At 40.7% G+C, this 23,915-nt stretch overlaps 1 protein-coding gene across 1 annotated transcript in view; it reads left to right on the top strand.

Moving 5' to 3' along the window:
• Window positions 1-518: 518 nt before the first annotated feature.
• LOC124623013 overlaps window positions 519-23,915 on the top strand; it is a 43,610-nt gene continuing 20,213 nt past the window's right edge. The window contains exons 1-2 of the mRNA XM_047148803.1: window positions 519-656; window positions 12,198-12,412. Coding sequence (XP_047004759.1) covers window positions 519-656; window positions 12,198-12,412 — 353 coding nt within the window. The remainder of the gene's footprint in view (window positions 657-12,197; window positions 12,413-23,915) is intronic.

Genomic DNA, 23,915 nt, shown 5'->3' with positions numbered 1-23,915 from the left:
AGTAGATAGGCATTACATGAAGACTACTATACTAAATTAATACATATTCATTATTACTTCTTTAAATTGTCTCAGAGATTGATATAAACTCTAATGTGCGGTACATCTCAAGTTTTCTAGGAGGTTAAAAATGTGTGCAAGAACTATATTCCAACAGAAACGTTCAGGTAATTTGAGTTCAGTCAGCTCCTTCTACAGCATATGTTAGTGACTGTACAGCATTAAATATGACGGAACTTTCCTAATGTTCATTGTTCTCCCTTCAAGTACTACATGCGTATCATCTGTGTGTAAATACTATTAAATATAAAAATTTTAGGGTTTTTTTTATAAAGGGTTTGTTACAAACTATATCCAACAGTAGATAAATAAAACTCTTTTGCAACTATGTATCGTTAGCGAAGATGTCATTCAGGAAATAATTTTTGTATGTAAGATATTGTGCCACGCTTTAATAATATCCATGGAAATATGTTGTTAATCCTCACAGAAGCATTTTTCTTTCCTTCAGGCCGAAGATGTGTGTGTTGCGATGGATTATCTTCACCACCGCGGCAGCGCTGCTGTCGCTGACTGTAGGTCCTGCTGCTTCTAGCGAGAGGAGGTTGTCTCGTCACAGACGATATGCAGTCTTCCCTGAAGGCAGCACCTGGTCGGTAAGTCATTGTCATTGTTACTGACCTGCAGCTAAGTACTCTCTGTACTATACTAGTAGCTTTGGTGGTGAGTAATAGCATGACAGTGCAGGTGTGCGATAGCCACGACGAAATAACGATGCTAAACACTTATTGGACTAAAACATTTGGAAGTACTTTAATCTGTTTCAACTGCCTATTTCTGTGTAACAAGAGAGACCTTCTCCTGAATGTTAAGAGATGTAAACTGCCGATATGCATAATTTTCGAAAATGTGTTCCATATTCTGTGTGATTTTTATATGGGCCAAACCAAGAAAAATATATCATCTTAACAATGCTCAAAATGCGTACCTTGAGATCTTCGAGCAATCAGAACGTGAACATGTGCAAGCTCCATGTACGTGAAAGGTTGCGATTGGCGATATTTGGTCAAAAATTCACACGGAAGAAATTTTTATAGTTAGGTGCAATCCATTGTAATAGATATGAATGCACGTAATAAACAATAAAAACGGAATTCCTTATCACAGTGAAAAGTATACAATCCTTGTGAGGATTTATCACAAACAGGCGAACCGCTTCATCCGAGGGTAAGTGCCTTTTTAAAACGCATTATTAGGTCGCTATCTTCTCCGCTTGGCGCAAATTTTGCAGTTGATTTTAAAATAAGTTTTTCGATAAGTAGGAAACCTGAAACTCTGAAAATAGCTCAGAAAAGGATGCCAATTCAATATCAGCTTGCTTTCTTTCTTGGTGTGTGGCGGTGGGTACTTTGTTTGCCATTATCATATTCCGACGTGTCGTAGACCTGAAACTCTCAACGTAGAAGTGGACAACAATTCAGCATTAACTCGCTTTCTTCTGTGGTGTCTGGCGAAAGGAGCTTTGTTTCCACAATCATTTTGTAAATGACTTAGAGCCTTCATACTTTCAATATAGCTCAGAACGCGATATCAGTGCAATATTAAATCGCTCTCGTCTCTCTTGTGTGACGTAGGATACTTTTTGTACCATCAGTGTTTACTCTTTTTTCTGTTACACTTGCGAATGTTTCGTGGTAAGAACAGTTGCTGTTAAGACATTGTGAGTCCGAGTCTCTCGTTCGAGGTCTTCTCGTGAGAGGATTGTGCGAGCACACAGTATATTGGTTGCCTCAGACGAAAATAAACTGAAATAATCCTGAAATTTACCACATGTATCTGTTGTAATCTCATGGAAGTATTTGAAATCGATTAAATATTTGACACATACAAGACTAAAAATCAGAAAATAATTTTTAAATAAAACCTTTTTCTAACGACGCCTACTTAAAATGGACTAAATGGCATAAAATAATTTCCCCTAGACTTGTATATATTCTTTACCCAGCTCTGACAGTCTCGAAACTTTCTGCTTGTGAATTTTGAGTAGCTGTGAAAAATCTTTGGTGCTTGCAGTACCTAATGGATGCTTGAATAGGTCGGTCACCTTCTTACTATCTACTCCATGCAGCCCAAGTTTTTCGTTTTAAATTCTAAAAATAATTTCGTATCCATTAAAAACTCACACGCACAAATTACCATGGCTATGTGTATTGTGTTAGAAATTTGTATGGGGCTCTGATAAACTGTTTCTCACTTTTAGTTCGGTTTAAAGTCGAGATACAAGAAAAGATTTTAGTTTAAATAATTATTAGTGTTCACTCAGTACAGTCTTTATTCTGAAACTTAGTAGCCAATGTTGTCTGTTGTGGTGTATGCGGTGTGAGTTATCCAGTCCCTCGACTAGAGATGAGTTAATAATTCTAGAGAAATTTGTACTTTATTTAATGTCTGATTATTCCATATATCAATACAGTGGTTGCTGCCATGGTGGAGCTAGCGTCATTCATGACTACATTACGTCCAAATGGTGAAATGGTCTGCTGCATGTGGTTTGCAATACGGGCCGGCTTCCGGAGACATTGAGTCGGCCGCAGTTGAACTAAGGACCCTCAGAGACCGTCCGATGTGTCAGGTGTTGGCAGCCACTGATTGGCTTTGCTCTAATGAATCCCACTACACCCGTAGACATCGCTGCTCCGTGAGGGCCGGTGTGGACTAGCGGTACGTTTGATCGATAACCGTCCAGAAGACTGCGCTAGTAGAATACAGGATTTCTAAGAATTTTGCTGGCTGAGCCAAGAACTTTTGTGTTCTTCCATCAGTGTTCTGGAATATGGGAGTTTGACGTACCATCGATTACGAGGTTATTTAGAGACAGAGCATGAAGCTCTATGTAGGAAAGGATGGGGAAGGATATCGGCAGTGTGCTTCACAAACTAATAATCCTGGCACTTGTCTGGACTGATATAGGGAAACCACAGGGAACCAAAATCTATATGGTCGGACAGAGATTTGAAACATTGTATTCCTCAATTGAAGTAAATTGTGCTAGCTGCTGCTGCAGAAGGCAAGCTCGCGTCACATACTTGGCTGTGGAACTGCCACACTATGCTGCACAGTGTAGTTGTGCGGCGAGTCAGTGATAGCAGAATGCAGGTCTGCTGGTTTTCTGATGGCCAGACAGCAGCAGCTAATACTCATCTCACAAAACATTGCGCAGATGTGACATTTCGACTTACGAGCTGTATCGAGGACGGAAAGAGGTGTCTGTAAACCGTCCTGATAGTACAGTTCACAATACGTGAGGCGAACGTGACGTTTCAAAACCATACCATTCCATTCAGTTAGCGAGAACTGGAGGTTAACCATTTTCTTTATTGCAGGATGCGTTAACATCGAAGTTAATTGTTTATAAATGTGTAAAATTCGGCACTGGAGTGTAGCAGGTGTAGAAGTAAGAAAACGGAATTAGGTTGCAATAATGACACATCTGTTGTTTGAAACTGATCGACTATATTTTATTCAAAATAATCTCCATTGGTGTTTGGTTCAAATCGCTCTGAGCACTGTAGGACTTAACATCTGAGGTCATCAGTCCCCTAGAACTTAGAACCAGTTAAACCTAACTAACCGAAGGACATTACACACATCCATGCCCGAGGTAGGATTCGAACCTGCGACCGTAGCAGTCGCGCGGTTCCGGACTGAAGCGCCTAGAACCGCTCGGTCACCGCGGCCGTCCCATTGCTGTTTATACCTTTCACCCACCTCTCCGGCAGGCTATGTATGTCACTCCAAAAATGTCTTCTTTTGAAGCTAACCAGTCAGCGCGCAATTTTCGTACATTTTCGTACTAACTGCAACGTTGTTCAGCGAGAGTGTATCCCAGTGATGCAAATAGACGATAATCGGACGGAGCCAAGTCTAGAATAAGCTGCATGCCCTAATATTTCCCAAGTGAACGCCTCGATCGTTCCCCTGACCTGTTTTGCTGTGTGTGATGGGGCGTTGTCGTGGTGTAATAAGACTTTGTGCTGCTTTTTGCATATTCCGCTCGTTTCTCACAGTAATGGTCGATTTAAATCGATCATTTGCAGTTGGTAGCGATCAAAGTTAACGGTTTCACCAGCTTTTAGCAGATCATAATAGATTCTATCCTTCTGATTCCACCAACACAGAGCATTGTCTTCTTTCCTATGCGATTTGGTCTTGCAGTAGATGTCGATGGTTTGCCTGGATTCACCCATGATTTAGAACGCTTAGGATCCATTTTTAATCAACTGTCACCTACGCAATGTAGAAAGGACCTTCTTTTGTACCTGGCGAGCAGCATTTCACAAGAGGTCTTTCGATTTGCTTTCTGTCTTTCACTCAGTTCATGCGGAACCAATTTTCCCACTTTATGCACCATTTCCATAGCTTTCAACCGAAGAGAAACGGCTTCCTGCGTAACATTCAGTTGTTATGCGAGTGCCCGTTGAGTTTGAATATCATCTTCATCCAATAAACCCTGTAATCCGTTGTCTTCGAACTTTTTCGGTGGTTTCCTGCACTCGTCGTTTCTCCCGTCACAGTCACCACTTCTGAATCTTTTGAACCAGTCGAAAGACTGTGTTTTCCCAAGAGCATGTTTGTCGAAAAGTTCGACAAGCATTCGATGCGATTCTTTGTCATTCAAATGACAACAGAAAACCAATGCTGTTTGTAAATCGTAGTTCGTAGGCACAAAAATTGGCATGTTTATGCGTTTGAAACAGATGCCGATGCATGGAACTTCCATCACTGTGTGCTGACATTCGACGTCAGCCGTGGCAGTTAGCAGATAGCGCTACAAATTCGGTCTCACTGGCTTTACCCTGACGACTAGCACCATCTACAGGGAAACTCCGGTTTCATACTTCTATACCTGGTATTGGCCTGTGTATGAAAGAGTTAGTTTCGAGAATTGATGAAAAGCTATATTAACTAATTTTCCTAATACGCCTTCATCAACACCGAGTGTGAGAAGGCTCGCTGCTTCGCAAGAAAACCCGAGTCAGCACTAAAGACAGTTAACGTATATATTCAAAGTCGTTCATTACGGTTTATTAACAACACCAATTTATTTTTAGAAACTAGGAATTCTAGTCTCAGGCGTTCTACTGTAATCAAATATGGCTAACAGCCATTATAACGGAAAAATTAAAGAAGTTTTTCATGTAACTTATATTCGGTTAATAAATGCTGCTTCAAAACAACAGCACTTTGAGGGTTTGTGGAAAATGCGTTGCAATTTATACCATTTGTTGTAATAAAGTGACGAAGCACTTCATACTGGTGGCTAAAGACGTACTTCAGTTGTAGACATTCTCGAAGTGTCATAAACGAACTACCTCCTTAACTTTGTCGACGGCAGAGACTAAGTTATTATTTAATGTGTTTGCAAATCTAGCAGTATTTGTTATGCATGTGTCAGCCATGTCTCTGCTGCAGAATTGCGGCTGCGACAATTCTGTGTATAGCTCGACTGGTTTTGAAGGCAAATTGGCAGACTGGACTGCAGAAATGTGTTTTCCACTTCCATTGCTGAACACCTGTCGTGTCTGCAAAGTCAAAGACCCGGGCTCAGCTCTCCATAGTGAAAGAGACTGATTCTTAGTTAGAGGCTGAAAAGGAGCACAACGATGGCAATTGAGAGATTACTTCAATACAATGTAATGCACCCAACATCTGGAACTCTGACATTCGCTGGGCGATCATTGTGTTTATCTCATGCCCCTCCACTCCGGATGATGCCAATGACAGAGAATGTCCCTAACCAATTATATCACGGGGCGTGGGGGTTAAAAATTGGCTCTGAGCACTATGGGACTTAACATCTGAGGTCATCAGTCCCCTAGAACTTAGAACTACTTAAACCTAACTAAGGACATCACACACATCCATGCCCGAGGCAGGATTCGAACCTGCGACCGTAGCGGTCGCGCGGTTCCAGACCGAAGCGCCTAGAACCGCTCGGCCACATCGGCCGGCGGGGAGAGAGGGGGGGGGGGGTGTTCACCCTCAGAGTGTTTCATAATGGTATACCACCATAACGCAATGTGCCTTTAAAGCAGTGGACATACAGTGGGCAGAGACGTCCGGGCAGTATATGTCTTCCAACGAATTCTTTAAGATTATACGTAATAGAAAAATTTGTAGGTACCATAACATTGAAGCACACGAACGAAATCTACGTAAATAACTGCGCTAGTATTGCACTGGACGGGAAAGTGGTCCTTAGCGCTCGCATTCGACAGTCCGGCAGAAGCTACTTCCACGCAGCAAGTGGTAGTCGCTCTTTAGTTTACAGACAGATACTGAATTACGAGAAGGAGACGAATGCCACAACGTCGTAAATAACATTGCAGAAGGGACCGTCTGCTCCTTCCTCTTTGGATTTAATGTATAAAACTTGACAACATGGATACACTGTCGACAAATTTAGGATGTCATCATACTTCTCTGCAGTGTTTCCACATTTCACGGAATTGGCTGATAGCCTGTGCTTCACATTATAGTAAACGGTGGCTTCATAAGTCCAAAGTGACTTCTTCATTGTATTGTGTATGGTTTTCGTCTCCGCCGTAGCCCTCAGTGCTACACAACCCCGCAACTGGCTACAGCAATCCACTTACCCAACTGCGGCCGCACACTGAACTGTTCATTTTCCAAAAATGTCATAATTCTTTAACATAAAACATGTTCCATAATTCTACAACAAATTAACGTCAACGATATAGGTCTACAATTGTGTGGATCTGTCTTACGGCCTTTCTTAAGAACGGGAATGACCTGCGCTTTTTTTCCAGTCGTTAGGTACCTTTTGTTCCTAAAGCGATCTACCGTAAGTTACTGCTAGAAAGGGAGCGAGTTCTTCCGCGTAATTTTACAGGTATCTCATCTGGACCTAAAGCCTTTCCACTACTAAGCGATTGTAGCTGCTTTTCAATTCTGCGACCGCTAATCTCAGAATCTAACATTTGGACGTTCGCACGACAGTTGAAAGGAGGAACATTGTTACGAACTTCCACGGTGAAACAGCTTCGGAAGACCGAATCCAGTTTTTCGGCCTTCTCTCTGTCATCTTCCGTTTCGGTGCCGGTGTGGTCGCTGAGAAAACGATTGGAAGATTTTGACCCAGTTACTCAGGTCGGTTAACAACGTCTTACTTTCAAAATCGTTGAACGCTTCTCTCATTGCGCTCCTTACGCTCATTTTAGCTTCCTTCAGCCTTTGTTTGTCAGCTACGTTTTTACTTCTCTTGAATCTGAGATGAAGTGCTTTTTGTTTACATAGCGCTTTTCTAACACGGCTATTAAACCAAGGTGGATCTTTCCCATCTCTTAAAACTTAACTCAGACCATACTTGTCTAGGGCATATTGAACGATACCTTTGAATTTGTTCTATTTGTTCTCCACATCTACGTCCTCGTCACCGAATATTTGATGCTGACTGCTGATATATTCTGAAACCTATATCGTGTCAGCCCTGCTGAGCAAATGTATCTTCCTATCTTTCTTAACATTCCTTGTAGGACCCGTCATCATAGATGCTGTCACACCCTTATGATCACTGATATCTTCCTCTACGTTAATTGATTCGATAAGTTCAGGTCTGTTTCTTGCCAGGAGGTCTAAGACCTTACCCTCACGAGTTGGGTCTCTAACTATCCGCTCAAGGTAATTTTCGGACAAGACATCCAGAACACGATTCCCTATCTCTGGCACCAGTTATGATGGTATTACACTCCAAATCTATACCTACCAAGTTGAAGTCACCCCACATTACAGCGGCATGATCAGGAAAATTACTAATAATGTTCTGCAAGCTCTGTCTGAAGCACCCTTCAACTACGGAACCTGACCCAGGTGGTCTATAAAAGCATCCGATCACCATTTTTGACCGTTCTTTGATACTCAGTTTCACCCAGATTAATTCACATTCGGAAAGCGTGATAACCTCGCTAGATTTTGTCGAATTTTTTACTGCAAGAACACGCCGCCACCTTTGTCCTTACGACAAACAATTCAGTCGGAACATAGGATTTCGTTGTCACTGACGTCTAGCTTCAACCAGCTTTCTGTTCCCAGTACTATCCGTGCATTATAACCTTCAATAAGCGATACTAATTCTGGGACCTTCCCTTGGATGCTCATGCAGTTTTTAAATCATATTAATGTTTTCTATCTCTGATCTGCGAGGACGAAGATTCTATTAGGTCGCTGTGGCTGATTTAACAGGCAAATCGTGTTTGCTGCCAAGAGAGGGATCCTCTAACCTGAAAAAGCCCCATGTGGACGCCACAAGTACTCCGCTACCCTGCCGGCCGCTGTGGCCGAGTGTTTCTAGGCGCTTCAGTCCGGAACCGCGCTGCTGCTACGGTCGCAAGTTCGAATCCTGCCTCGGGCATGGATGTGCGTGATGTCCTTAGGTAAGTTAGGTTTATGTAGTTCAAAGACTAGGGGCCTGATGGCCTCAGATGTTGAGTCCCTTAGTGCTTAGAGCCATTTGAACCATCCGCTACCCTAGTAGCCGCTTCCTGCGTGTAGTGCACGCCTAACCTATTACGGGAAACCCTACAGTTCTGTACCCCATAGCGGAGGTCGAGAAATTCGCAGACCTTCCAGTCTTGTCCAAACCAGAGGACCGCCATCAAATTTGGAAACGATCCTGCAAATAGACAGCTTAGCCTGCACCCCGAGTGCGTTGCTAATTGTCTTCACAAAATCAGCGAGCCGGAGAAAGGAGCCTAGGATGGCCTCAGAAACCAACACCAAATGTGTCACAGGTATCGTCACTGGCGTCCGAAAGTCACCCCAACTTCGAGCATTAGCTAGAAGCTTGTCGACGGTAGCCATCGCAGCTTCCAGCTGTTTACGGACAGCAGCCAACTCTCCTTGCGTTCGCTCACAAGAAGCAGAGTGTCTAGCCATATCGTAATGGGTATAAAATACATATAAGGTCTCAAATTGCGCTACTGAGTTTGAAAATATACCAAAGGAGAAGAAAGTAACACTAAAAGTTGGTGTGCACATCTGTCACTGAACTCTGAGACCGCGAGTTATTAAACAGAAGTAAATCTCTCTACACGGAAAATTTACACTAGGAAGACGCCCTACACAAGAATATTCTCAAGACTTAAGCAAAAACAAAAAATTCGATTAATTCTCTAAGCACTAGTTTACACAGTAAAATACACACGTAGAGTTAACTTCTTTGCAGAAGCATGTCAACAGAAAACAAAGACTAAATTAATTTACAGTTTATCACGCAAGTGCTGCTGCTGTTCTGCTGCGGGTCCTCTCGGCTCGGCAGCTGCCGCTACACTCTTATTCTATTTCTAGTGACTTTGAGCTTCCTGTTGCCAACTGGATCCAGCTGTTTTTCTTATGTTTCTGTCCCACATATCCGGTTGTCTTCCCCTCTGTGTTATTTGGTAAACTGAGATCAAATCTAGTATTTGTCCTGACCGTTTACCGTCCTCTCCTCGAGCGACACGCCAACCCGCTGCCATTTCAAGGTATTTATACTTTTCATTATGTCACTGAACTTCGTTCTACATCTCATATCTACTGCTTTATTTCTGTCTTTCTATGTGTAGCCCAACAATGATAGCTCCATTTCTGTCTGCGCTACAATTAGTAATATAGCAATGAACTCACTTGCCCGGAACTCACTTAATGTCCATGCCTCACAGACATAAGTTATTACACGTAGTATAATTTGTTCAAAAACTGTTTTCTTCGGGTCAGCCTAAGTGATGATGTCTTAAACGAACCATCATGATAATAGAATAAAACGGGTGACCCACCGTTTTAGGAAATCCCACCTGTTTGAGAAATATAAACCTGACGTACAGGTTTTAGAAGAATTAAATGATATGATTTGTAGTTTGTTTAACGCAAGTAATATTGGAAGCACAATAACTGTGGAGTGATCAGAATTGAGAATTGTCATTAATCAGAGGACTGAGACGTTTTCTACATTTTGTCTGATAAACAGACAACAAATTGACTTTCCATAGCAGTAGATAATGGGAACACAGCCATGTGATGATTTATAGTTATTAATAAATTGGTCTCTGGCTGAAATGGTGGTTCTTAAAGTCACTTATTGCTTTGTTACCGTACACGTTTGTTCATGACGAAGTAAATGGATGATGTTTGTGAAGCGTGGCATGCACACTCGTTCTCCACATTACATTCAAATATAATTAGTAGCCAACATTATACAATGACACGTTAAGGAACGTAAGACAGAAAAAATTACCATATTCATATTTTATCTGTGATGATGAATAATTGTAACTTCATATAATAGTACAGAAAATTTAATTAGATCCCACGACAGCTAGGGGTTCGGCAGCTTGTGACATACAGTATACAATAAATGCTGTTATGCTGAATACGCAGTGTTGCAATGTACTTTTGGAATATTTTGCTAATTGAACTGGTGGATCTGAAGAGAGTGCTGATAGTTCTGATATCGGTTGTGCACTAAAGAAATGAAAAATCACCTTTGCGAGCAGAGGCTAATTTACTTATAATTACAAGGGAACTATTAGTTCTGCGATGCATTTTTCTATAGGTTACGCATGTTAAAATAGTCGTATAGTTTAGACAAGTAATATAGTTATTAATAAACGCTATTTTTCTGCCTTTCAGTTATTGTGCTCCCAGGACTCTTCGCTATGTGCGTCATTACATCTGTCGTATGCTCCTTGTTGCCACTGTGTCCAGATTTCTTTGTATGTAAAAGATCAATGAGGAACTCCCAAAAAGCTATCGAAATTTACCTGAAGCATGCCTTACAAATTAACGCCTATAACTGTTGTGAGAGTGATTTTAAATTAAGAATCTGGTAACCAAAAGCATGAATTATCACCTAAAATTATTTGAAATAAATGGTTTTAGCTCCGTAGTAAGTTGCATTTGAGAAGTACATTTTTTAATTTTTATTTCTTGATGGTTAGTAGTGTTGGACACCTGTGTCCATTTTCAAACCATCCGTATCGTGAGTGTGACGAATAGATGAGGCGATAGCCCTTGTACCAAAACTCCCCCTGCAGTCATGACGAATGTGGCACTATGTCAGACTCAAAAACAGTAAACACTATATAAATAACAGTGGTGTATATTCTGTTGTTGCGTCTCACATGGTGCCGCATTGAACATCACTGTGGCACATGTCTCCGAAACCAGCCACCGTAAAGAAATAAAAAGAGATACTTCCCAATGCCACTTACAATGGAACTACAACAATTTACTTCAATTATAAGACAAGTTTCGGACCTAATTATCATCTGCAGCCTGCTGCAAGTTCGTAAAACTATTGACTGAAACCGTGACTTTGGCGGTTACGTTATAATAAATCAGTAGCCAAATGTACATTCAATTTATTCTTAATCGCTTTCTTAAACATATGCAAGAATGACTGAGAGTGATGTTAACTTTTATTTGCTGTAATACTGAAAAATAACTACTGTCCACAGTTAGCTTGGAAATGATACGTTTGGTATTTTGAGTGACCGTGAAAAGAAAAGCAGTTTTCTTTCAGAAGAATTGTACACAGAAATTTATCGGACTTCGTGCAAATAAATGAGTGCCGGTTCTAATGAACGTAATAAGTAAATGGAAATTATGCACAAAATGGCGTTTGAAATGGTCTTGAACCAAACGAAAACTTCCTTATTTAAATATTCCGCTTTCACTGTAAATACTTAAATTTTATTGTGATTTGGAAATGAAAAGTTTTCATGAAAAAGACGAAATCGTAATGCAAGAAATATTTTTAGACATCGTAATGTGTATTTGATCTACGCCTGAAAATGAAACCCACGTTCAACGACAAAGCTCAGCGACAAAAGGCGTCGATCAGGCGATACGGAAGGAATGTCTCTTTTTCTTATTGATGTGTCGTACATATAATAAATCAATTAACACCTTTTTTACAAACGATAATATTAACTGTCACAAAGTTCTCGCAGATAAAGGATTGCCAGTAATTACGTGTAATTTGTCATTACATAGATATTCATCTGGATAAATAAAATTTTTGAATATGGTTGTGATGTCTCAACCTGATTCAAAATTATGTTCGTTTCTCACGCCGTCTAACAGCTAAAGACATGTTGAAGCTATAAGCTAGATTTGCAGAGCTCTCTCTCTCTTTTCAGATAGCGTGGTGTCTGTCCGTCCAAGCACTCACGGGGGAGTACAGCATTTACACAGAGGGCTTCGCGTGGGCGGCAGCCTACGAACTCCCAAACAGCACCTTCGTGGAGCAGACGTATCTTAAAAAGAAGAAAAACAAGTATCTGTTGCCAGCACCAGGTATCTTTCGGCGTCACCGCAGGGATCTATACAAGACAATGGAAAAAGTCATAGAAAGGTAGGTGGCCACAGCAATAATGTTAGTATCGAATGCCTAAATTTCTGGTTTTTCGTTGACAGCTTTTTCAAGGGCAACAGAATATCCATTACACTGCGATACGAGGAGTCGTCTTTGATCTAGGTGTGTGTAATTATTTCTTTAGATTAGCATGTGTAATTATTTCTTTAGATTAGCACACCCCGCTTGTCGTAGAGATTTATGTCTCCTTCATTGCTTCAATTAGGTCACATTTGCGACTAATCAGCTTTTCTAAAATCCAGTCAATAATATAACATATGTGAATAATATAATATATTAAGTCGCGTGAAGTTACTAGCAGTTGCTTGATGGAAATATCCTAGGGATGTGCTCACGACTCTCACTATGGAAGTATTACATACCCTTACGTTCAAAAACACTTAATTTTCTTTATGGGTACTCCATGAACAAAGCAAAAAATGCATTTAGTTGCGAAACTGGAGTGACAAGAGTGAAACTTAAGCTCTTCCACGTACACGATGGTAGAGACAAAACTTCATTAGCAACGATAGAACATCAAACTTGTAGGCTAAGAGTTACATTTTTACCAATTATTGGAACTTGACGGAAGATAGTAGATACTCTTTATCTACATCCATGGTGTTCCTCCTCTGTTTTTGGAGTCAAGTGGCTACCCCAGCTTTGGAATGTATCGATAAATATAATGTATGTCCTGCTGTTATTTTTATTTTTTAACTTCTAGCGTTTTCTCCAGTATTGCGAAGCATTCGCTTACTGTTTCAGTGTCAGTCTAGTCAAATCGCCGTTAATGTAACCTCATCTGACACCGATGGAAGGCAATCCAAAGCCTCGTACTGCTTCTGATTCTACTGCTAACTTTTCATTTATTTACTTTTTAAATTCATTCGTTATTCGTTCCGCTGTAGAGTACATACTGACTGCCGCTGCTTCTCATTTTAGAAAATTATGAAAAGATTATTAACACAAATGATATACATCTTATGATATGATGATGGTGGTGTTGGCTCTTTTGCTTCGAAGGAGGTGCTGATAGTGAGTTTGGTGTCGTAGCTGACATTAAAGTGGGCATGTCTACGCCACGGACTAGTCAGTATGTTGTTGTTGTCTTCAGTCCTGAGACTGGTTTGATGCAGCTCTCCATGCTACTCTATCCTGTGCAAGCTTCTTCATCTCCCAGTACTTACTGCAACCTACATCCGTCTGAATCTGCTTAGTGTATCCATCTCCTGGTCTCCCTCTACGATTTTTACCCTCCACACTGCCCTCCAATACTAAATTGGTGATCCGTTGAAGCCTCAGAACATGCCCTACCAACCGATCCCTTCTTCTTGTCAAGTTGTGCCACAAACTCCTCTTCTCCCCAATTCTATTCAATACCTCCTCATTAGTTATGTGATCTATCCATCTTCAGCATTCTTCTGTAGCACCACATTTCGAAAGCATCTATTATCTTCTTGTCCAAACTATTTATCATCCATGTATCACCTCCATACATGGCTACACTCCACACAATTACTTTCAGAAACGACTTTCTGACACTTAAATCAATACTCGATGTTAACAAATTTCTCTTCTTCAGAAACACTTTCCTTGCCATTGCCAGTCTACATTTTATATCCTCTCAACTTCGGCCATCATCAGTTATTTTGCTCCCCAAATAGCAAAACTCCTTTACTACTTTAAGTGTCTCATATCCTAATCTAATTCCCTCAGCATCAACAGATACCCCTCCGTTGTGGTTGCACCTACGGTACGGCCATCTGTATCGCTGAGGCACGCAAGCCTCCCCACCAACGGCAAGGTTCATGATTCATGCGGTTAGGCTAGTCAGTATACAAAAATCTAACTCGACGCTGAGTGCTCAAAATGTAGGGAGCGAATATTACGACTTCAGGTAATTTGAGCCCAAGCAAAATCATTAAATCAATATTAAGACAGAGAAACAGATACCGAATTCTAGGTCCATAACAGACAGGTAGCAGTTGTACCCGACGACAATCAGCGGAACGTAGAATCCATCGACGAGAGAGAACTGCCGATCCTGCCATGTGCTTGTGTTTTAGCCTGTAGAGGGGTAACATTGTTCCCCATGTAACCTATTGAGACTGAAGAATGCAAAATTGCACGTAGTGCAAATAATACCGCCACCATTCTTTCCCATCGTTTCCTTATCACTGGAGTGACGGGATGTTAACTTGAGAATTCCTGGTAACTTAAATCTTGGCAGGTAGTGAGGAGGAAGTTTTAAATCTAAAGCATGGTTTATGAATGTTCTACAGCTCTATTTTACTTCCTTAACTATTCCGGCTTACAAATCTGTCATCAGACTTTAACTGATTGTAGTCGTCGAAGAGGATTCAGTAATGTCTAACAGCTCTGAAGAGGGTACCCTAAAATATATTAAACATAAATATTGAGGTGCAAAGATGGGGTAAATATTATCCTAGACACTGCAATAGTAACGTCCTTAACGTTAATCGGTAAAAAATATAAACGGAAGAAAAAATGCAAGTAATAAGTCTAAAGATCGAGAAAACAGTGTGCATATGTGTGCATGTTGGTATGGATCTTTGGACGGGTAAGGGGATGCGAGTTTTAGTGGATGCAAGTGCATGCAAAAATGAGATGGAAGAGGAGGAAGAAAATATGAGCACAGAAATACCCTGGATTGAAGAAAAGATGTATATCTGATAAAACTACCTTATGGTCTATATCACAATTCCTATTAAATAACATCTACATCTACAACTACATAATTACTCTGCTATTCACAATAACGTGCCCGGCAGAGGGTTCAATGAACTACCTTCAAGCTGTCTCTCTATCTGTCCACTTTCTAACGGCGAGCAGGAAAAACGAACAATTAAATTTTTCTGTGCGAGTCGTGATTTCTCTTATTTTATCGTGATGATCATTTCTCCCTACGTATGTGGTTGCCAAACAGAATGTTGTCCCAATCGAAGGGGGGGGGGGGGGGGAACTGGTGATTGAAATTTCATGAGAAGATCCCGTCGCAACGAAAAACGGCTTTGTTTTAATTATTCCCACTCAAATCATGTCCGTGGCACTATCTCCCCTACTTCGCGATAACAAAAAACGAGCCGCCCTCCTTCGTATTTTTTAGATTTCATCCGTCAGTCCCACCTGATGCGGATCCCACACCGCACACCAGTACTCCAGAATGGGGTTGACAAGCGTGGTGTAGGCAGTGTCTTTCGTATACCTCTAGCACCTTCTATGTGTTCTGCCAATGAATCGCAGTCTTTGGTTTGCTCTACCCACAACGTTATCTAGGTGATCGTTCCAATTTAGGTTATTTGTGATTTAATCCCTAAGTATTTAGTTGAATTTACAACCTCCAGGTTTGTGTGAATTATCGCGTAATCGAAATTATCACTACGAACTGACCATTCTGACAGGAAATCCCGAATCCAGTCGCATAACTGAGGCGATATTCCACAGGCACTCAGTTTTGTTAGAAGACGCTTGTGCGGAACGGTGCCGAAAGCCTTCTGGAAATATAAAAAAATGGAAACAATTTCACCTCCTCTGTCGGTAGCACTCATTATTTCATGAGTATAAAGGGCTAGTTGTGTCTCACAATATCGATGTTTTCTCAATCTTTACTGACTGTGTGTCAATAAATCGTTTTCTTCGACGTAATTTATAATGTTCGAACACACTATATGTGCCAATACTCTACAGGAAATCGACGTTAGTGATATGGGCCTGTAATTCAGCGGATTACTTCTATTTCCCTTTTTGAGTATTGGTGGACTTGAGCAATTTTCCAGTATTTAGGTACGGAACTTTCTGTGAGCGAGCGGTTGTATATAGTTCCTAAATATGGAGCTATTGTATCATCATACTTTGAAAGGAACCTGACTGGTATACAATCTGGACTGGAGGCCTTGTCTTCGTTAAGTGATGTAGCTGCTTTGCTACACCGAGGATATTTACTTCCAAGTTTCTCATCTTTGCAGTTGTTCTTGATTGGAATTCAAGAGTATTTCCTTCGTCTTCTTTGGTGAAGGAGTTTCGGAAAATCGTGGTTAATAACCCTGCTTTAGTGGCAATGTCATCAGTGACTTCAACGTTGTTATCGCGCAGTGAAGGTATTGATTGCGTCTTGCCACTGGTATGCTTTATATATGACCATAATCCTTTTGGGTTTACTGCCAGATTCCGAAACAGAGTTTCATTGTGGAAATTATTAAAAGTATATCCCATTGATGTACGCGCTGTACTCGAACGTCTGCAAAGCTTTGCCAGTCTTGGGGATTTTGTATTCTTTTAAAATTGGCATGCTTTTTTCATTGCTACTGCAACAGCGATCTGACCCGTTTTGTTTACCATGGGAGATCAGTACCATCATCTATTAATTTATATATATATATATATATATATATATATATATATATATATATATATATATATATATATCTGAATCATTCCACATCTTTTGTACGCCTCCGTGTTCATATCGGTGGGAATGGAGACTGTCTCTTAAGTACGCGTGAAGTGCATTTTTATCAGCTTTTTAAATAGATGTACTTTGCGTTTCTTTGTGATGGTAATAGCTGTTATGGTATTCAGCCTAACAGCAACTGCCTTGTGGTCGTTAATCCCTATATTCGTCATGATACTCCCTATTTGTCCAGGGTTATTTGTTCCTGAGAGGTCAAGTATGCTTTCGGAGCTATATACGAGTTGAGTGGGCTCATGAACTAACTTTTCAAAATAATTAACAATCACTATAACAAAACATTAATACTAGATAATATTAATTAATAAAATAAATTATTACATACACTCTCTGTCCAAAGTCTGCGAGAGTGAAGAGCAAGCAATGTCAGCGCAGAAACTGCAATGGCAGCTTGAAGTAATAACTGTAAACAAGAGACGTGCAAATGACAAGTCCATTCTGACTAGGCAGAGTTAAGTAGCGGGAGTGTAACCATGAAGCGTCACCGTTCTTGTGTCACAAATCGCAATCCAGCATTATCTCCAAATCAAGGATTCAACACCTTCCCCAGAATGTTTTTAAGATGAGAACAGTATGGGAAAAGTTTGAGCTGAACACTTTGATTCTGGAAAAAAAACGACGCGTGAGTATCAGCAGTCATCTAGTAAAGATTTTTGCTGAGAGGCCTACCTATGGACTTATATGGAGTGAATTGAAGGTACCACCGCTCCCCTCCCCCAAAGCCAGCCCATGCACTTGAGGCGCTGTCAGTTCTGGATGGTATCAACCTTGAATGTCCGGTTACTTATTCTCTCCACTGACATTCCTCCCAGCCCCATCCCTATGGACATATAAGCTTCTGGCTAGCCCGTCCTCATCTTCTATAATTAGAGAAAATACGTGAGATGTGTCATTCTTGTTCTGTACAGCACAGTGAAAGGATCATCATGAGGCATCAGGGACAAACCACCACTCCCAGGTAGTATGTAAGTGCAGTTACACCCATGATCTTGTGGTAATCTATTTGACTAATAATCAAACGACCTCAGTCACAGGTTTGAATCTCACAACTGCTCAAATTTTTACCGTAAATGATATTAGAAATTATGGCCAAAGTCTTTTGGAGTTAGATGTCATCTTCATTCTGCCAGCAGTCTTGTCAAAGAGGGTTGGAACAGAGAGGCCCTCTCTTGTTCTTGCTTAAGGGAACTTTCTTTGGGAGGCGTAATATTCAGCAGTGTTGAACGGCTTGATGATGCAGAAGGCAATGGAAATCACTGCATTAAAAACACATGATGCGTATCCAGGACGTGTGGCCTGTAACTGATAAAGTGTCACGATAATTTCTCCACTGGCAAAAGATACCGCAATAGTTGTCCATTCGGATTTCCAGGAGAGGACTGCCAAGGGGGAGGTGAACATGAGAAGTTCGTTATGAATACAGTGGTAGGGCAGAAAGTGAGTTACTGTGAGCAGTGTTATAGTTGTTCTCATCAGCAGCGACAGCAGACAGACACCCCCAAACATAGTTCAGTTATACATGCCGACGCTGCGAACAGAAGATGAGGCGATGAGATATGAGGGTACCGAACGGGGAGTTCAGAACGTCAAGAGACTAAAAGTCGTGGGAGATGGAGTAAGGTTGTAGGGTAAGGAATGGAAGAAAGATTTATGAGAAAATATGTGCTTGGCAGTAGGAATGAGAGAGGCGAAAAACTGATTGACTTCTGCAATAAATCTGAGGTAGTAATTATAATTATTCTGTTCAGGAACCACAAGAAGAGAAGGTGTACATGGAGAAGCCCGGAAGGTAGAGCAAGATTCCACTTTTATTAAATTACGGTCAGGCAGAGCTTCCTAAACCAGATATTGCGTTGTAAGGCTTACCCGGGGACAGATATAGACTCAGATTACAACTTCGTGATAAATGAGTAGTCTCAAGTTCAAGAGGCTAGCCAGGAAGGGTCAGTGAGCAAGGAATGAAGACATATGCTCAAATATCTCTGAGGCTATTGATACTTTGATACTGAGTAGCTCGGTAGGCAGTGCAGTTCGAAAGGAATGGAAATCTCTGTAAACGACAGTCATAGAAATTGGATAGAGAAGTGAAGCTGCAGAGAAAGTATCTGCGAAGAAAGAATGGACAACAGAAGATATACTTAAGCTCATAGATGAGAAAGAGGAGTACAAATAGATGTAGCAAAATATAGAATTACAGAAATACAAGTCAATTACGGCTCAAAAAAGTAAGAGGGGCTGGGAAGAAAAGGCGAAATTTCTGCACGAAAAATGTGAAGATATCTAGAAAGAAATGATTGCCAAAAAGACTGACTCACCATACGTGAAAGTCAAATCAACCTTCGGTGAAATTAAAAGCAAGGGTGGTAAAATTAATAGGGCAATGGTAAGTCCACTATTAAATGCAGAGTTGAAAGCAGACAGGCAGAAAGAGTGCACTGAAGGTCCATGTAAAGGGGATAATTTCTCTCATGACGTGATGGAGGAAGGAACAATAGTGCATGGGGCAGAGATAGAGGCTCCAGTGTTAGAATCAGAACTTCGAAGTACTTTAGAATACTTAGAATGAAAGAGTGATGCTTAACAGTCCATCGGAATTTAGAAGAGTTGCTTAACAGTCCATCGGAATTTAGAAAACAATTTGGAGGAAGTGGCAAGAAAACGTCTACTCACGTTCATGATGATGATGTTGTTGTTTACTTTGTGGGCCCTTAACTGCGGGTTCATCAGCGCCCGTACACCTTCCCAAACTGTAAACAGTCCAATCTAGCCACTTTCATAGTGATGATGGAATGATGAGGACAACAAAAATACACGATCCCCGGGCAGAGAAAATCCTCAACCCAGCCGAGAACCGAACTCAGGACGCCTTATCCAGAGGTAGCAACGCTATCTGCTATATCACGTGCTGTGACTACTCACGTTCATGAGTAGAGTGTAAGAGACTTGAGATTTACCAACAGAAATTCAGAAAAACATCCTCTTCATCATTCTGAAGACAACAAGAGCCGACAAATGCGAGAATTGTCTCACAATCAGCTTAATAGCTCCTGGATCCCAGTTGCTAACAAAAATGATATACAGATGAATGGAAAAGAAAATTGTGTACCTGTTAGATGACAATCAGTTTGGCTTTAGGAAAAGTAAAAGCACCAGGAAAGCAGTTATGACATGGCGGTTGATAATGGAAGCAAGACGAACCAAAAATCGAGGCACGTTCTTAGGATTTGTTGATCTAGAGAAAGCTTCTGACAACGTGAAATGCTGCAAGATGTTCTAAATTCTGGAAAAAAAATAGGGGTAAGCTATGGGGGAAGACGGATTTACAAGAATTTAGGGGGAACAATAAGACTGGAAGACCAAAAACGGTGTGCTCGGATTAAGAAGGATGTAAGGGATGTACTCTTTTGTCACTACTTTACAAACTGTACATCGAAGAAGCAATGACGGAAATAAAAGGAAGATTCAAGGGTGGGATTAAAATTCAGGGTGAAAGGGAACCAATGATAAGATTTTCTGATGACAGTGAGATCCTAAGCCAAAATGAGCAAGAGTGTACTGAATGGAAGTAACAGTATAATGAGTGCCAATCATGGATTGAAAGTAATTTGAAGAAATAAGATCGTAACGGGGAATGCCAGAAATGATGACAGCGAGAAATTTAACATCATAATTGGTGATCAACAAGTAGACGTTACATGATTCTGCTACCTCGGCAGCAAAGTAACCCATAAAACACGGTGACTGAAGGGCATTAAAAGTATACTAGCAACAGCAGAAAGGGCATTCCTGGCCAAGAGAAGTTTACAGGTGTAAAATATAGGTCTTAATTTGAGGAATACATTTCCGGGGATGTGTATTTGAAGCACAGCATTGAATAGCAGCAAGAAATGGTATGTGGAAAAACCTGGACAAAAGAGAATCGAACAATTTGAGATGTGGAGCTACAGAACAATGTTGACAATTAGTTAGAGACAAAGATAAGGAATGAGCAGGTTGTCTACAGAATCGGCGACGAAAGAAGGACCATTTGGAAACCGCCGACAATGATGGGACATCTGTTAAGATATCGGGGAATAACGTCCATGGTGCTAGAGGGAGCTGTACAACGTAAAAATTGCAGAAGACAGAGATTTGAATACATCCAACAAGTAATTGAGAATGTAGGTTGCAAGTGTTACTTTGAGGTGAAAAGTTTGGCTCAGGATATAAATTCTTGGTGGGTCGCATCAAACCTGTCAGAAGACTGATGACTCCAAAAAGTACAATTAACCTTTCGTCTCTTTATTAATTGCTGTTTATGACTTTAAGGTAATATTTTGCAACGTTAGTGGTTCTCCAAATACATTCCTCTCCATACTGAGATATGTCTGTAAACCCAATGTTACAAAATTTTCACAGTCCGTTATTTAACAGCAAACATACTCGTAGCGAATATTAACTGTTTAAAGAATTACAGCGATATCCCGGGTTAAACAATTTCTGCAATGTATTATTTGACAACAAATACATACTTGTTGTTAATCAAATATTGCACAAAATATGTCGATGTTCTGTTTTTTCCGCAATTCATAATTAACAACAAATACTCCATTGTTGACACTTCAAATATTAAACAAGTACCAGAAAGAGATATTAAAATAAAAAGATACTAGCTACATGCCAAATCCATGTCATCGCAACTTTATTAGTATTGTAACGTCATACTGCATGTGTCATAAAAGGGCGAGTTGTCCTAAAGGCAGAAATACAGCAGTATAATGCTGTCAGGACATATCCGCAAAATTCTGGCAAATATTAATAAAATTCAAGATGTTAGAGCATATGAGAATGCAGTGTGTGGTGGAGGTTCAGCTGTGTTGCTATTAGAAGCAATTAAAATTGTTTCTTTCGAAGACCATGCTGTCCAGAATCGGTAAGGCATTCAGTCAAAACTTCCGTGAGCATTGAGAAAATCATCCAACCGACTCACCACGTTAAAGATAGCCGTTAGATAAAGTACCGTGTCCTGCTCTGTGATGAAGTCCGTTACTACCTGCTGCGAAAGGAATCATTGACCATTCAAGGCCTTCTTGACGGGACCGAAGGTGCGATTATCACATGGTGAGAGATCAGTACTACAGGGCGCGTGCTCGTGTGTCTTCCACTTGAGGTGGCGTAGCTTGAGGCTGGGCTGACACGTTGACCTGCGTCTAGTGTCGAATCCCGACCCACACGGTACTTGGCTCATCATTCCGCAACGGTAATTTTCGACAGGCATGCTATCCCATACATATTAACGCACCATAACACGATATTTAAACAATAAACTCTTACTACATATTAAATGTCTCTAATTTTATGTTGATCGTCTTTTCGCCATCTATATTTAACAGGAAGTAGTACATTGTTTGACTCTTGTACGAACTTGCGCTCGCTGATATTCAACAGCAAACCTGTTCACGATGTAGAACGCATTTCTTATAGCGTTTGCCACCTGAATTGGCTGCATATCTCCTTCCCACTATCGTGCTTCCTAACGAACTTGCAATGTGTTACTATTCACTGGAACTTATTTATTTCCTCCTGGCGCATACAGGTTCCATACCGAAGAGCAATATTCAAGTACAATTTCGTCAGGTACTTCCTTTGCCGATGGACTACATTTCCTGATGACTGTTCCACTGAATCACAGTGTGGAATGTGCCTTACTCTTGATTAATCATATGTGGTCGTTTCACTTTAAATTACTCCAACTGCTTACTTCCAAATGTTATAAGGAAGTAATTGTTTCCAGTGCTTGTTCTGCAATTTTTCAGTCAAACATTAAAGGGTATTCCTGTCTACATATTGGCAACTCGTTATATTCGTTTATGTTGAGGGTCAATAGCCACTCCCTTCACCAAGTGTCGAGTCTAATATACGCTCACATTTTGTTCGTTTGGCGGTAATAAGAAGTGCATAGATTGTTTTCTGGAGGCCGAGGAACACTGCATTTACCTGGGCGCGTGCACCTACTGTTCCTGTATGTTGTGGTCGAACAGACCGATTAGGGTTCCACACGATAAGTTGGAATGTTTAATACAACAAGCAGTGCATTACTTAATTAACAACAAATACGGACTTGCTAAGCATCAGCTCTGCGTAATCCCCGCACAATTAATTTATGACGCCATAATATTAAAAATCAATGACACAGGTAATCAGATGTACAAGCATCTTTGACTATTTACATTGTTTTCACTGAACTTTTCAAGAAGATGCATGTAAATGCTTGACCCAACAACTGTCACATGTTGCTATAAATAAAACTAATGCTACTTACCAAGTTCTGGTTCTAAATCAAGCTGCTGCCGTCTCCCCACAGCCGCAAAAGCAGCTGTCTCGTGTACGCTGTATGCTGTCCTCCCCGTCACTCCTGTCTGAGAAAGAAGCCCAACACCAAGTTACACAAATTATAAGAATTGTCCAGGCTGTGTAGATTTACCGCAGCCTCAAAGGATGGCAAATCATAGATGTTGGTTGGCAGTAAAAGCCGGAAAAACCTTCTACACAAACCTGATCAATGTGGAATCACTGGCCTGTCTCGCTTTCGTTAGTGGTCAAGATTTGCTTTCTCCGACAGAGTAATCGCACCTGCTGGCTTCCTCTACGTAACACACACTCCAGCTTGTGGGGTGGCGTATTGATTTTAACGAAAATAAGAAATTATTGAATTTATTCGTTCGTCTATGTCTTTTACAAGAGCCTGAAAACTATTTTTGCGGTCAGCCAGAAAGCGATGGAGAACATGCGAACCATAGTTTCCAGTCTGCTAGTCCACGTGATTCTTATTCTCACTAAAAGAGGTGTTTCTACGCTCCATTCACTCAGCAGAATCAGGAACTATGATTATAAATTAAAGTTTTGAGCTCTAGCTGATTCACATATTTAATAAAATTTCACACGCACAACACGGTAATACTCCAGATAATAATAATAATAAGAAGAAGAATAATGTCTCTATCATAAACAGCACTATGAGCAGTCAGAAGGGAC

The sequence above is a fragment of the Schistocerca americana genome, chromosome 7 (assembly GCF_021461395.2).
Source record: "Schistocerca americana isolate TAMUIC-IGC-003095 chromosome 7, iqSchAmer2.1, whole genome shotgun sequence".
Classification (NCBI taxonomy): Eukaryota; Metazoa; Arthropoda; class Insecta; order Orthoptera; family Acrididae; genus Schistocerca; species Schistocerca americana.
The sequence above is the reverse complement of the archived record's forward strand: the minus strand, read 5'-3'. Positions and strand labels throughout refer to the sequence as shown.